General features: G+C 24.6%; 1 protein-coding gene across 8 annotated transcripts in view; it reads right to left on the minus strand.

Annotated features, from left to right (window-relative positions):
- LOC129959897 (CREB-regulated transcription coactivator 1-like) overlaps positions 1-17,010 on the minus strand; it is a 42,122-nt gene that overhangs the window by 23,368 nt on the left and 1,744 nt on the right. For 7 of the 8 annotated variants that reach the window (XM_056072845.1, XM_056072836.1, XM_056072820.1 and 4 more), the window contains exons 2-7: positions 10,481-10,585; positions 9,164-9,289; positions 7,458-7,519; positions 6,207-6,298; positions 2,802-2,863; positions 336-397 (exon numbers count right to left, since the gene is read on the minus strand). In XM_056072845.1, the coding sequence (XP_055928820.1) occupies positions 336-397; positions 2,802-2,863; positions 6,207-6,298; positions 7,458-7,519; positions 9,164-9,289; positions 10,481-10,585 (509 nt within the window). The remainder of the gene's footprint in view (positions 1-335; positions 398-2,801; positions 2,864-6,206; positions 6,299-7,457; positions 7,520-9,163; positions 9,290-10,480; positions 10,586-17,010) is intronic. The other variant, XM_056072828.1, reaches the window with a different exon arrangement.

Here is a 17,010-nt window from a genome sequence, read left to right on the forward strand (position 1 = left end):
TAAAAATAGATTCAACCAAATATTTAGTTTGATATAATTTTTCCAAGTTTCTTTTATAAGTGTAAAATAAGTTTTGAGAATATGTATAATTCATTAGATATGTAAAAAAAAAAAAAAAAAAAAAAAAAAAAAACTATCAAATTTTTTAATACAATCAATGGAGAAGTAAAATCTATTTTTATATGAATATTTTTTTTTAGAAATCAAAGAATGAAAAACAGATTTGTGAAAGAATATATTCTAATAATTAAATGTGTCATTATATTAGCATTAATTTCTATTTAATTTACTACATCATAATTACATTAAATGCATTTCAATTAAAAGTAACTTACTTTATTCCTGGTACTTCACAAGATTTTGGCCTTGATTGTTGCAATGTTGGTACAAGTTGTTGCTAAAAAAAGTGCAATTTCAATAAATTTAAAATACATCATGGAAGTAAAAAGAAATAAAAATACACACAAAAATATCATATTTATATTTTGACACACAAAAGTATGCTTTTAATCTGTATTTTCTAAATAATCATAATTCTGAAAGCATTTAAGTTTATATATTTCATCAGATAACAATACGGATATTTATAAATATTTTTAAAACATCTTTTTTGTATAATGAGAGAACATGATGTTTTGGTTTGAGGTTTTTGAAGTTTCAAAATGCACAGGCAAAAAATTGGCAATTTATCATGTTTGAGGTATCAATTTTTTGCTTTAGGGTTATGAGAAGATGATAAAGAAGGTTGTCACAGAAGAAGGTTATTGTCAACAAAAAGTTATAACTTGCCGCGAATGTCCACCATGTACCCAATTCTACTGTCTGGCCAATAAAGGGCAGGGTTGTAAGAAGTTATCACCCGAAGAAGCACATAGAAGGAATCAATACAAAACAGTGACGGGTGGTATTGAAAGATGTGTATATATATAATTGTAATAACTACAATAATATAATATTTTAAACTTTCATTTTTAATTTTCCTAACTGCCAAAAAAAATTTGGAGCTCAAAAGATTTTGAGATGGGGGAAGGGAGATTCGGTTTTCCAAAAATTTACAATTGTGCAACAGTCACATGATTATTCCAAACCAGTTTAAACAGGATTTTTTTGGGGAAAAAAAAGGAGCTTGAAAAAAAGTTTTGGACCTCAATCAATTTAAAGTTGAAAAAAATCATTGTTTTTCTAAATATTGACACTTGCGTTACCTCATAGTAACGTGATTGTGTCAAACTGGTATAAGCTGGTTAATGATTTACATTAATTAAGACAAACAATAACATAAAAAATAACAATGTCCTCACAAGATAAAATTTGTGATAGCAGATTTCAATTTTATATTATCATATGAGAACATGGTGTTTCGGTGTGAGATTTTTGAAACCTCAAAATGCAAGAGCAGAAAATTGGCAATTTATTACTTCTGAGGCATCAAGTTTTTTATTTATTTTTTTCTTCTTCTTTTGCTTTTTAAATGACAAGAAAAGGCATCTTCACCAGCCATTAGTACTGCTGCCTCCATTATAATGAGCAATTTTAACAAAATAATAGAACACCTTTCTCTCAACAAGATTCAATTTATGAATCAGTTAATGTCCAAATTCTTCATATTCAAGAATTCAGAGGGACGTGCTCTTCGAGCATTCAACAATAGAAGATGAAAGCATTTGATTTCTCACCTTAGATGACATTGTGTTCAATGCTAAGCTTTTTAAATATTGTAACCATCCTGATTTTTAAAAAAAGCCACCTGTATTCCATTCAACATCAAAGTGATTCTAATCCTTTTTCAGATAGAAATGGAACCATAAGAGTTCTACATAGATTTATAAAATTCCCTTAATCATGGAAAATTTTCTTTTCTCCTTATTACACTTTTTTGAAAAAGTGCTACCACAAGCAGAAGAACACAGCACAATCATTTTTTTTTTCTTGTCAGACAAAATTAATTTTAACTATATTTTCGATTTTTATCACTCTAGTATTACAAATTCACAATAGGCTTGTTCAATATTTTAACTTTTATCTCTTAATGAAAACACATTAAATTTTACGAACATTTTGCTAGCAAATTAAAAAAATGTATTGCAAATAAATATTTGATTTAATGCTATACTTCTCTAAAATGTTTCATCTCTCGCAATTTCACAAGAACAAAGAGGAGTCCCCCCCTCTCTAAATGTAATCACTTAATGAGGCTGAGAAACTATCCTATGCAATGCTAGTAATAAAAATCAGTAATACTTAAATGGGGAAGAGAAAGAAAAAAGAAAGAAGAAAAAAAAGAAACAAGAAACAGCACCTTTTTTTAACACACATTAACAAAATAAAAAATACATAAAATAATTTCAATATCTATAACCTCAATACTGCAACTTTCTGCACATATATATCAGTTATCTATTCTATACATGGATAAGACCCAAAATTTCATGGTTTACAAGAATACTTCACTATCAAATTCAAATGATATCATAAAGATTTTTTTTCAAATAGAAATTAATAATAATGAACTGTGATCTTGACAATAAGAACAGCCTATTAACAAGTGACCAATTAATTAGTTTTATAATATTTGAAAGACTGTATTTCCTATTCATTCTATTTTATGAATTCACTAATAAAGTTTCTGATTTTTAACATGATAAATTTTATGTAATTTCATTATTCATTTTCTTAAAAAAATCATAATATATTTTTCCAATGTTCCAATAATTTTATAGAATATTAAATTTAAAAAAAAAAAACTATAAAAATTGAAAGAAAAGAAAAAAGTCTGAATTCAATAAAAATAAAAGAATTACCTTTTTTGGGTCCCAATAACTATTTAGCTGATCATTTTCATGAACAGCATTTCCATCAATATCTGGAATTAAAAGAAAATTATTACACTTTATTTCAAATAAACTGTAAACTTTAAACTTTTAAAAAATCAACCGATCACCCCTGGCATTCAACATCATATAAATAATATTATTTTGTAATGTCAATCAACTTTGACCTATCATTCACTGCATCTTATCATACCAAATGACAGTACTATTTTAAATAACACTACACCATACACAAACAGCATTCTCATTAGTTAACTATGCTTATAAAGTGCAAATAATTCAATGAATAAATTATTTCAGCTGTTTGACCAGGGATCTATGTCAAGTTTTTATTTTGCAGTGAATGATAGGTGGCAATTAATGACTTTTATAGACCTCAAAGTTTCAACTGAAATAAAAATTAGTAAAATCAATACACAGGTTGAGACTTGGGAACTCTATATATTATAACTTTGTTATAGATATTAAAAAAATAAGTAAGCACAAAGAAACATCAAGTAAGAATTAGATCTATTTTATTAAAGATGCATTTAATTCATTGTGGCACAAAATATTCAAGAAATGTAGAAGTGCATTAAAAATTAATGAATATTTGATTAAATGTATTATTTATAAAAAAATGAAATTAAAAAAAAGACATGTGGAAACTGATTGTTTACAAAGTAAAAACTATCAACAATTCATTTCATGGCACTATCTAGTTGAATAAATAAACCATTTCCAGAAACAACTGAAACTGGTTTATCAAACTGTAGTTAGCAATCAATACACAAATTTGAAGAATGTTTCTATCATGCCTTTGCTAGATATATAGTATTGCTAAATGAATACTAAACGTTCTTATAGTTCACTAAAGGTTACACCACCTGCTAGCTTTCTCATCAGCCCCCAAGAATTACAATGAACGTTTCAGGATTTTTCCAACCTCATGGACAAGTTTTTTTTTTTTTTTTAATTTTATCTATAAGTTTAAAATAATTGACAAATCTCTAGAACCAGTCTCCCCAGCCTTAATTATTGGCTTTATTTCTTTAATTCTTATTTCATTTACAAGTGTATGATGTTTAGATATGTTATTGCTGACCTCTTGTTCCTTCTCCATTATTTCCAAGAGAAATCTCAAATACAATACCTGACAGTCATTCTCTATGAGGAAAAACCAATAGTATAATACTTTCTAGTGTATGTGTGTGAATATATTTTAACAAAGCATAGCTGAAACGACAGATCTTAGAGTTTTAACTGGTTTATTTTCTATGGGAGTCATATTCTGTACAAAGAAAAAGAAATAAGTGATGTATCATACATCTCAACATAAGAGCAAAAGAATTTTTCCCTTCAGTGGTTTTACTATGAGATTCTTATATGAATTTCTTTACTACATGTTGATTTAGGAAAGGGAATCTTTGGTATCTTTAAAAAGTATGTGTGGGTTCTAAGGGATTTTTATCCCTTTGCTTAGAGCATGAGAAAATGGTTAAGTCACCAGTTTCCCGGAATGCATGTAACAAACAATTAAATAAAAAGTTGAAATTGTATCAGGAAATAAGATAATGTTTTAGAATGTAGTTAATATATGATAAATTAAGATAGAAACTAGGAAATTAATTAGAATTTAAATTATATTAAGAAATATCTTCATACACATTTATAGACATCTAACACTGATTTGAATGCAATATTAGGCTGAATTTGTTAATCATTAATTGGCAACAGTTTATACACTCCAATTGTTTACATGCATACCTTGGTGAAAACATTGATCATTTTTTTAGTTGGGCAATACGAAAAAATTTGTTTAAGTCGAGCAATGTCAATTAAAAATTGAAACCATCAAAAACAGAAAGTTAGAGCAAATGAAAGTGTTAAGTACAATTCATAAGTAGATCCATGTGAATTAGGATCACACAGTGAGGAAAAACATGTCCAAGAGAAAAAAAAATCAAAAATGAAGTAAATAATTTTAAAAATTCACATAATTATCCTTTTTACAATAATAATTTTTCCAATTACTATAAAAATATAAACTAATACAAATTTGAAAATTCTTTTCATAATATGTATTGATGTCCTATAGTAATTAACATGAACTAAGTGCCTTTGCTACTTGGTTGTCATTGCTTATCAATATCTAATAGACTTACTATACAAGCCTTGATTGCTACAATTATTTCAGAATACATCAAATAAAATTCTGCTTGTATTTCTTTCCATTATCATTGATCAGATAGGCAAAAGATATTAATCATTATCAAAATGAATAGCAGACATTCTCTGCCCAATCCACTGATGATGATATTTCGCTTTACAACCAGCATCCCAGTTTCTACTATAGAAGAGTCCATCAGTATAAAACTTAACACTTCCAGATTAGTATATAGAGGTAAACCATAACAAATTCAATCTTATTCCTTCTGTTTTAAAATAAACATTAGCAATACATTGCTGAAAGATTTTCCATCTGTTGTGTGGCATGCTCAATTCATGCCACAAAGCAAATTTATGAGTAATATTGAAATTCGGTAGCTAATAGGTTTATGTGCATGTTTCTTCACCTTATTCAATGTAGAAATTTCATTCACATTCTTCTCAAGAAAAGAGGACAAAACATAGTATCTAAACATTGATCTATCAACATAAATTTTTTGAAATTTTTATGAACAAGATAAATGCAAGGATCACAGAAAGAATTTTGTTTATCTCCAAGAAAAATTTCACCTATTTTATTTCTTTTTGTTACAGCATTGTATTTTCTCATATTCAAATCTAATTTTTTTTTTTTAATATGATCTTCAGATGTTTTGCAGAATTGTTACAAATGTAATAAATTTGCATGTAATATAGCATAAATGAATTTATGCATCACGAATAATGCTTTTCATAATTTCCTGGTTACAGACAGGTTATTGAGTTATTTCATGTAAGCACACTACAAACACTGATTCTATTTACAGAATGCATGAATTAAAAATACACAAGGAACACAAGCCACAAAGCATATTAAAACCCACATAAATAAAGGGGGGTGGGACAGCAAAAAATACATAATTGCACTGTGTGTGTTATGGTTCTAGACATCACTGTATACGACTTAACAGCTTCACTGGTGCAAAACTTAAATAATTTAAATTTATTAAAATGAAAAAAATTTCAAATTTTACTTTATTCATATACTCAAATTTATTTCTTTAGTTGTGTAAATAAATTAATATAAAAAATATCATTACTTTCAGAAACATTACAAGAATCTGCTTATATCACAAATGCAATTACTTTTAACTATTAGATACTCTTTTTATGCCAATACATCTCAATAAACAAAACCTTTATGGAAATGCAAAAAAAGACTTCAATATAAAATAACTTAATACTTACCAACATTTCTATTATTTGGAGGAGTATTGGCACCATGATAATTTTCTTGTGTGTTCATGGCACTTTGGTGAAGGGCAGAATCCGAATTAGTCCTGTAATGAAATAAAAATCATTGATAAGTTAATATGCACAAATTTGCCTTCAAATTTTTTATTGAAATCTCAAACTTTCCTCACGGGAAATATAAGTATACTTATTCATTGCATATAATGACTCATTTTAAGTTATTCAAGAGCTAAAAAAATATAACATTTAATCTAAAAATTAATCTGCAATTTTTCTTACAATTCTGCAACATTTTTTATTGCTATTATTTATATTATTGAAATCAATAATGAAAAAATTATGCATTTCTTGAATGGTGCCTAAGTAGTGACCTTTATACTGAAAGAAATTAAATACTGGATTTAATTCAGTTTATTAATAATGTTTGATACACTGAATTATAACTAATATCTTAATTGCAATCAGTAGTTTTTGAGAGTGTTAGTGTGTTTATTAATGGTCTCCTTCTACACTATTAAAATTTATTACATAAAAAAATAATTCATCCCTTTTTTTAACTTCTTTGAAGACAAAATAAATGCTGAATTAAATAATACTTCAATAATTTTTTTATAGCTGTAGTTCAAATTTCAATTCAATTTCTCACAAATTATTTTAAAATGCCTGAACAAGACTAGTAAATTTTAATGTACAATGCATATTATGCATAAAACATATCTACATTAATTTAAAAGCATATCATCCATGTTTTTTAGTCAGAAAAATAATAATAATGGGAAATGTTGTTATTATTATTATTAAATTTATAAAAAAAAAAATCATTTGTAACTAGACAGAATAAATGATGGTTAGTATAGAGAGAGAATAAATAAATGCATTTGGAAGACTAAGTTAAAAAAAAATAGTAGTAGTAGTATAATTTTTTGAAATATTCAAATATTCTTTACTACAATGATCTAATTATATACTAAAATATATGTTCACTTCCACTAAAATCAATTTTCTGTGTCGAAATATCACATTAAAATTTTTGACAACTGTAGGTAAATGGTAATGATATATTTCAATAGTGGTATCAAACCACAATGAACTCGTGTAGCAATGAAAACTTACAATTACAATACCAACTTTCTAATTTTTATATTTATATATTGATAAAAATACATAGGAATATATACTGTTCATAAGTTTTAACAGAAAATTTACTCATTTATTTCAAATTTAACTAAACAAAGAACATCATACCTTCTCCAGTTTGTGTCAGGAGGTGGTGACAGATAAGAAGAATTATACGGTGAAACATCAATCTGCAAAACAAAATATTTTTAAAAAATTAATTGTAATAATTACATAGTAATAATACAATGTACCCCTTTATAAAGTGGCAAAAAAATTGCGATTAGTTCTCATACAAAGTAATATAATACCTACGGTTAATTCAACATTTTCGAATAATTTTGACTTTTTCAATTCATTAGAAAAAATTCCATTACTTTATATACAATTGTTCTTCTGTTTCTGTTAGTTTTCAATGCCTTTTATATTCAAATTCTGCAGTGATTAAAAAATTAGACACATTTCAACTTACATAAATTCACACAATAAGATGTGTCATGTATACAATGATTTTATGCAATACTTATCTCCCAAATTATTCAAGAATACACTGTTCTGAAACAGAATAAATATATTCATATTGCACTTTATTCAAATTGGAACTTTTGAGAATTAAAAAAGAGGAAGGACATGCTAGATTAATTTTTTCCCCCTTACAACTTGAATATAAAATTTCATTTTATCACATAAGATTCGATAAATGTTTACAGTATAAAAATATTAATTTTTAGAAATTCAATTTAATAAATGTAAAATATTAAAACAGAGAAATTGTTCTTTTGACTTTTATCATACATCTAGTAGCAGATAAAATATACATCTCCAACAGCAAAGATTATCAAAGGAAGAGATTTGATAATATTTATAGTATATTTGCATATGATTAAGGAATTCTCTGAAAAAATATTATTCAAAACTCTTATTGAGGGAATCGGAAAACTTACAATTCCAGAAAGAAACAAAATACTAATAAGTTAATGATTCAAAAAAATAAAATCTATTTCAATTATATCTACGATATAGGGAATGGAATAAAGTTATATTGACAGAAAGATTTAGAACATTAATTTATGACTACATCAATGTTACAAGTGTCCTAATAAAGAATTAAAATAATCCATGATGATATCAGGAATATAAATATTACTACAACATTAATTTTTAAAAAATCATATTTTCTAATTTATCATATACAATGTAAAATAACAGAAAGAAAATTCTTAAGTTATTTCTAATTTACATCATTAATAACTTTTTTATTAAAAATCTTATGAAATAAACATTTTATCTCAACATAAAAAAAATGCAAATAAATACAGCTAGTTTACAGATTCTAATAGTAGGAAGTACAAAACTACGCAAGATAGATTTTTAAGTTTTCTACAAATTTAAAGATTCTTATTATTCAAAATTCTGATTTCATCAGAAGAAATAATAATGACAGAAGGGATATTAAATAATTATTAAATACTCAAATTCTCTATTCAAAAATTGACAGGAAATTATTTTTTCAAATCAGTAAGTATATTTTCAGTACCGGCGAGTATAGTTTAAAAGCTCTAACTTCAAACATGCATGCGATTTTTAAACAGAAACATTAAATAATTATTTGGTGAAATTTAGACAGAAGTTAAAAGTTAAGTTTTCAAATGCATCTAATAAAGAGGAAGCTTCATCTTGATTTTTTTTTTTTTTAATCACATTAAAATTCTAACACTTAGTATATGGAGAAAATTTAGCCAAAAAAAAAAAAAGAAAAAAAGCATTTGACAAATATATAGATTACTGATAAATTTAAATAGTTTAAGCAATATATTACTGTGCATATTACAAACCCTTTTATTTTCAAAAGCAAACCGTCTACTCTGATGTGGCACTGAATGTCGCCCCCTTTCTCGGTGCATTCGATCAGCTGAAACTTCTCGACCTTGCTTCATGTCTTCTAAACTATTTAAAGCACTCTATAATAATAAAGTTATGCAAGTTAAAAAAACAGAATTTACAGAATAAAATATTAATAGAATAAAAATAAGACAGCCAAAAAATTTTAAAATATGATAAAAGAACACATTTTTAATTAAAAAAAAACTGTGCATGTTTATATCAAATTACAGAAAAACAAACAAGCATCAGACATTTCCTACTGCTTGTGATGATTACAGACAGTTACATATATATATTTTTTTTACTCCTTTTTAATGGCTTAAATTGATTATTAGACTTTTGAATATGATATTCAATAGAATATAAGAAAAAAATTTAAAAATAAAAATAAATCGTTAGAACATTATTCAGTGATTATTCTTCTGCTTTTTCGAACAGTATAAAAACTCTAAAAATATAATTAGGTAGTAATTAACCTTAAAACAAATTAATTTAAATTTTGCTTGTGAAATGCTGCCAGAATTCTCTTACATAAATAATCTCTTTATTTAAGCAAGACAACTTTCTCAATAAATAGAATATTTCTTTTTCTACTTTATTGTAATACGAAATAAATTTTAAGTTTGAAAATAAATACATAACACAAGAAATTACTTAACTGCATTTCATCACTTAAAAATAAAATTTGAAGGACAGGAACTCAACCAATATTCTAAACTTTTACTTACATAATTTTTATAAAATTCATCAAGAAATTTTTTAAAATTTAGAATATCTAAATTAGTATAATTTCATCCGTCAATATGCAGAACAATACTATGTGCAAGTAAGTGAAATACTGTTTTCAGATAGGGAATACTTTTTTAAGATAACATGATTATCCTTCTTTTAAGATTTCTTTTAATAAAAAATATGAAAAATAAATAATTATAAAATATACAATCATTTTTTAATAAAAAATTTTCACATGAATATTACATAGGTATCATAATTAGTGCACAAAGCATTTCATTTTGTTCAGTTACTTAAAATTTTATTAAAATTGAATAAACTTCAATAATTAAAACTTTTCCAAATAGGCATGATCATAATTATTATATAATATTCTTAAAAAAATAGCTAATTAATAATGTTCCAATTGTACATTTCCATCCAGATTCTTAAACCATTAATAACAATCTGTTAATTTTAAACATTATCATAATACATATTTATAAGATCTGTTTCTACAATTATTTCATACACATTCCACTTGAACTGATACTGACCTGAAGGTCAATGCTGTTATTACCAATCTGATTCACATTGGGTAAAGAGCCAGCCCGATATGCCCCGAGTGACTGATTAATGTGTAAATGATGATGTTTAGGTCCCTAAAAAATAAAGTTAAATTAACATATTACACTTTTAATATTTAACAAAATTTTCAGGGCATATTTCAATCACTCAACATCAAAATAACTTTAAAAGAAGCCTAAAGCTTCATATATCACATTCATTCATGAACTGTTTAAAAATAACAAAAACAGATCTATAAAATATGTAATATGATAAAGAGAAAAATTGTAAAGGAAAACATAAGAAAGAAAAAAAAATGGCCATTTTTTCATATAATAATGTTTTTAATTCAAAACATAAAACCTTATCTATTTTGTGTAAAGTTTTTTTAATTGCATTTTTTCATATAAGTAGCTTTTTTAAAAGGGAAACATAAGATATTTGGATAAAATCAATGCTTTTATTTTGTACTATATTTGCATAATTTATGACCACATAATTGGCATTTGAAACCAGAGAACTTAACTCCCTCTTAAAAGGGGAAAATAAGACATTTGGATAAAATCAATACTTTTATTTTGTGTTGTATTTGCATGACTTATGACCAGTTAATTGGCATTTCGAACCAGAGAACTTGACTCCTTCTTACTCAAACAAGGAATAATTACAGTAGGATTGAAACCTATTGTGTCATACAGTCATCAAGGATCCGGACTTCTAAGTAATACTGAATTAAAATTACTAAGAATCAAAATGGCTGCTAAAGTATACTGCCTAATTCATTTTCATTGTATGGAAATTGGTAGTGAGTTCTTATTGAGCTGTTCTTAAAAATAAGATTATCAGATGGTTGATCTGAATACAACATGGTATAGAAGGAAGAATTTCAAAAGTGAAATTAGAAGGTATGAAATTTACATAAAATTTATTTATATATTTTTTTAAAATTCATACCATTTATATAATCTCTTTTCCTACTTTTTAGAAATAAAAGACTTCAGTTAGTTTGAATACATACATAAAGACATCAATATATTCATACTAATAAAAGAAAATATAGCTTTTTATTACTTATTTCTTACTATCCTACAATTGGCAATCACTTGCCCACACTTACCAAGAATATTGATAATGTTTAATCTTGACTCTCTTATATATAATTAATTTGCAATTCTCCCAACAAATTATTTTCAATCATCAAATTGTGACAAACATTAAAGCTGTGTTATTGTAAATAACCTCACACTTGTTCTATTAGCTGTGTACGTGTACCAAAATTAACAGAGTTAAATCCTATGATCTTATAGTGCTATTAAAAATATACTTTCAAGTTCATATGGCTGTTTATTTAGGTATTGTAACTCCCTTTATTCCACATTTAAACTACACAGGTATTAAACAATCTTTTTTACTTTGCTTTCAGTAATGAAACAATGAAAATTATTTGAATTTATGTACAGTGAAAATTGTCAAAAATTGTCAAAAAAAAATACAAAATATTGCCAAAATTTAAGAAAAAATTGCAGCACAATTAAATTGATATAATTAAAAAGATAATTTTTTTTTAATTTTAAAATGGAGCAAAAATTAGTTTTGTATAACTATACTATTACAAGGAAAAAGTTCAAATCTCATTTAGTGTTTCCTATCAATTTTTTTTTTTTAAATTGCTCCTAGAAACCAGTGGGAGAGGTTCAAAAACTTTCTCTAAGATAATCTAATAATGGAGTTATCCAATTCCCCACATAACAACTGTGAACCTTACAGCACGGCCATGAATGTCACAAATGCTCAGAATTTTATTTTCAGAGTCTCATCATTGAAATGTTTTGTTTCTCATCGAAAGCAAATGAGAGAGAGAGTTACACATTTAGGAGACCTTTGATTGAAACCAAAAGCTAATTTCATTTACCTAAGGCTTTTTGCTTTTGAGTTACTACATTTAAATGCATACAAATAAACACATAAATTGACAAACTGTCAACTTCATGAAGAATTTACTTCAAAATTTGAAAGAAAAAAAAAATGGCATATTATTTGTTATTGTCAAGAAGTATATATATATATTTTTTTTTATTTCACAAATTTCTTGTTCTTTAAAGCAGAGGAAGGTTAATGTGCAGATCACAAAATTGAATAAAATTTGATTCTACTATAATGATCATTCATTTTACATTTTAAAAAATAATAATAACATGCAATTTAGTAAAAAAAATTTAACAATTCACAAAAAATATTTTTTATCAAAGGTATTTCCTGGAAAAATGGTACTAAAAATTAATATTTTTCAAATTTCATAAATCATGATTTTCCAGAATAAGTTAACCTTAAAAGATGTTTCTTTATTTTTCAGTTAATTTTAATTAAATAAGATTCATTTGCTTCTAGAAATATGGTAAATGTATATTAGTCCCATTATTATCAAGTTACACAAAATCATTATGAAACAAAAAAAAAAAAAATACTTAATCCCATTTTAAAGAAAGAAACGAAAATATATATATACTTTATACTAGGAAAAAAAGTCCTAGATTATTGACAATACTGTATTTTTCAACACTATTTTTTATGTTGATTTGAGTTAAGTCTCAATACTGATTATAAAAGTAACAAAAAAATATTATAGAGTCAAGACTTTGTTTCTCATGCAAAAAAATAAGTATAAAAATAAGCACTTTTGCAAACTAAATAACTTAATTTCTCAGATTGATTTTCAACTAATCTAAGAAAAAAATATAACAAACATGATTTTTAATATTATATAAATATTTTATTATATAATATATATGTATATATTATTTTGTTAAATTATTTTTAATATTATATATTTAATATTATTATATAAAACCATCTTAAGAAGTCTCTTGAATCCAAATTTGACATTCAATTAAGCTAAACTTATCTATAGATTAATCTTTTAAAATTTTTTAAGCAGCCCATCTATATTATTTGCATTTGAATATCATAAAATAAATATTACAGTTAATAAAGTAATACATTTTAAGAGTCGGTCATGGTGATTATTTGATTTGATCTACAGAAATTTTTTCTATCTATAATTGATAGTAAAAAGTTCTGAAGTGGAAATGAAATTTGGACTTTCAATTGTAATATGGATCTTAGCATAAGAGCTTGTCATTTAAGAATTTGCCAGAACATTTAAAATTTATTAAGAATCAATAGATGATGAATTTATCGATAAAATTTAGGCAATATTTTATTATTTGGAAGTGTTCCTGAATTTGCATGCTTGTGAAATTATAATCACATTTCCATACAAATAACTTTATCTATGATATTAACTGTGCAAACTAATTGTATCATAAATCTCAGTTATGTTTTTCAAATTTGTTACAATATATTATATTTTCCTCAAAATAAAATTTTGTTAAAATTAAATGTGCCTATCAAATGCAATTTTCAAATTATTAGATTTTAAACAGTATTAAAAGGAATCACATTAATAAACCTTTCAGTAAGCATCAATGCATTGTAATAAAGATTACGTTATTCAAAAAATAGAAGTCAAAATTAATTGTACTATAATCAAATAATTTGCTACTTGCCATAAAAATTAAAAAATATGCCAAAATATTAAAATCATCAATTTAATAATCCTACAAAATCTTTTTTTTTTAATTACAATTTAACTTTAACTTCCATCGTAGGAATTTTTTTAATATTCAACTCTCTGAACTGTTAACAAGATACCAGAGAGCTTTTTTTTTTCTTTTTGTTATCACAAACCAACTTAGAAATTAAGAGAGAGCTCCCCCCTCCCCATCTGAAAAACATGAAATAAACAACTAAGAAAAGCTTCATAAATTATACTAAATAAGTCACTAAAATTTTTAAAGAAACTAAAGTCTTGAGCTGAAATGTCCATCATAAAAAACAATTTGAATATCAATAACAAACAATTGGCTATAGTAATTTTTTAAAAATACAATTCATATAATAAACATGACCCTAAATTAAAATAGTTTGGTGACTTAAATTAATTTTAAACGTCACTGAATTAACTGCATTCTGGATTCTAAAAAAAGCAAATCAAATATAATTAATAATAAGCATTTCAAGAATACTACAAACAGGTAAACATTTGCCTTTAAACATCTGAAATGCAGCCCTAAATATCTAGAATGTTAGAAGTGCATCAAATTAATGATAATAAATCAATTAATGTATCTTAATATAAATGCAATTTGAAGCAAATTAAATTGAACAACCAAATTTTGCGCAGTTATTATTTTAAACTATATAGTATTAACTTTTCAAGATGCAAAAGTAATTAATCAGCAGTTAACTAAAATTCCACCACTTTAAGTCACTTCAGAGAAAATTTCACAAAAAATATTTTTATGTACCATCTTAAAATTCACATTTTATCTTTTCAATTATATCAATTTCATTTGAGTACAATTACTTTTCTAATTGTTATTGATCTTTTTTAAAAAATTTAATAAATGAGTGAGTAGATACAGGCAATTCTAGAATAAGGAAATTAGTTACACTGGTTGCTAGGCAACAATGAGACTTTTAACTACTCTACCTTTATTCTGTAATATTTGTTTTTACTTCCAAATATTTTTAACATTTTTTTAGCTGATTTTTAAGGAATTTTAAAGCTTTTTTATTAAAATGATGCTTTTTTATGCAAATGATAGAAAGAAGAAAATATTAGTTCAACAATTTCAGATAAAATAGCTGTAGTGAATGACATCTCAGAAAACTAATAAATCAACAACAATAGCAAGATTTTTCTGTATACTACAATGTATTACATAAAATAAACTTTTGTTTAAAAAATAAGGTACTGAAAAAACATTTCTTTATAAAGGTGTTAGTATGGTAATATTAAACAAAATCTTACTTTATATATATAGAGAGAGAACACACAATAAAAATTTTGCTCTAAAATATGGAAGTATAAGCAAAGACATAATGAAGTTTGGGGACAATTAATTAAATAGTATATTTTCATTAATAAAAAAATATGAAAATTTTATCATGAGCAACACTGGGTATTTCTGCTTGTCTATTAATGATGAATGAAAATCTTTTTTTCTAATCTAATATTGCATGCAATAAATTATTAAGAAATTATGATGAGGTAGACAAAATTAAAATTCCAATAATGAAATGAATATTCTTAAAAAATATTAATTGACCACTATTCATTAAACAATTCTCAAATCGTGAGCAGTTATAAAAATAAAAAATAAAAAAAATTCACTTGAAATCTCATTTTAATTTTATATTAAGAGAAAAAAAATCATACTATTGTGTGTTCAGTAATTCATTTCAATTTTTAAGCTAATACATTAATACTGGAAACTATTTTCTGTTTTTTAAAGAAATAGACAATTCCTCATTTAAAAAATATTCGAAAGTGAAAATATTCTATTTAACAGGTAAATAAACCATTTGCTGTATTATAAAAAATAAAACAGAGAATTACAGCAATACTAATGATCTTATGAGATGTTTCTAAATAATAAAAAAAGAATAATAATAATCCTTTTATTTAACTAATACTAATAATCTTATGAGATGTTTCTAAAAAATAAAAAAATAATAATAATCCTTTTATTTAACTAAATTATATAAAACTTTAAAAAATGATAAGCCCAATTGAAATCAAACCCAGTAATATAGTATTTTAAACCATTAAAAATCATTTAGGTCATACAACAGTTTTTATTGTCAAATTTCTTACATATATGATTCGGTTTATATTGAAACATATGGCATAAACTTATAATTTCAATTTTCATATTGATTATTAAAGGTTTCATAATTATATTAAAACAAACTGTTATTTCTCTATATAAATTAGTAGCAATGTATTTATGTAAGTTTGTTAAGAAAACTTAATGGCAATTTTCATAAAATTAAACAAGAAAATTCGTATAACATATTCTGACACTAGAAATAACTATCTAAGTCAATAAAGCATTTTGTATTAACTCATTTCTTATACAATATTTTAGTTTGTATGGTTATATTAAAGTAAAAGCTTATGGATTTTTAGTTGTTGAAGAATGTATTTTGTAATGTTTATAAAAGAAAGGCAATAAAAATTAACAATATGTTTGATATTGTGTCTTTATATAATTTTTTATGATATATACTGACGTAAATGAAATATTATAATCTTATATTTAATAATAATAGTTTATGATACTACTTTTTATCTCTAACCTATGTCTTGTATAAATAACCTATGTCTTGTATAATAAATATACTGCTAAACTAAAGGATTCGATAGTCACCAAACTGCAATTTTTAAAGGCAATTCAATATCAAATGTAGTTACTTTAAGGTATTCTTTAGTTAATATTTAGCAAGTTTTCTTCTGTTTGACAAAAAAAAAAAAAAAAAACCTTTAGTTTTACTATTATAAGTTTTTTTAACTTCAAATTAGTTATTATTAAGAATGTTTCATAAAATACTACAATAGTTTTACTATTACATTGTATACTGTAATAGTTTTACCATTTTAAATAATCATTATTTT

This window comes from Argiope bruennichi, chromosome 2 (assembly GCF_947563725.1).
Source record: "Argiope bruennichi chromosome 2, qqArgBrue1.1, whole genome shotgun sequence".
In the NCBI taxonomy this organism is placed as follows: domain Eukaryota; kingdom Metazoa; phylum Arthropoda; class Arachnida; order Araneae; family Araneidae; genus Argiope; species Argiope bruennichi.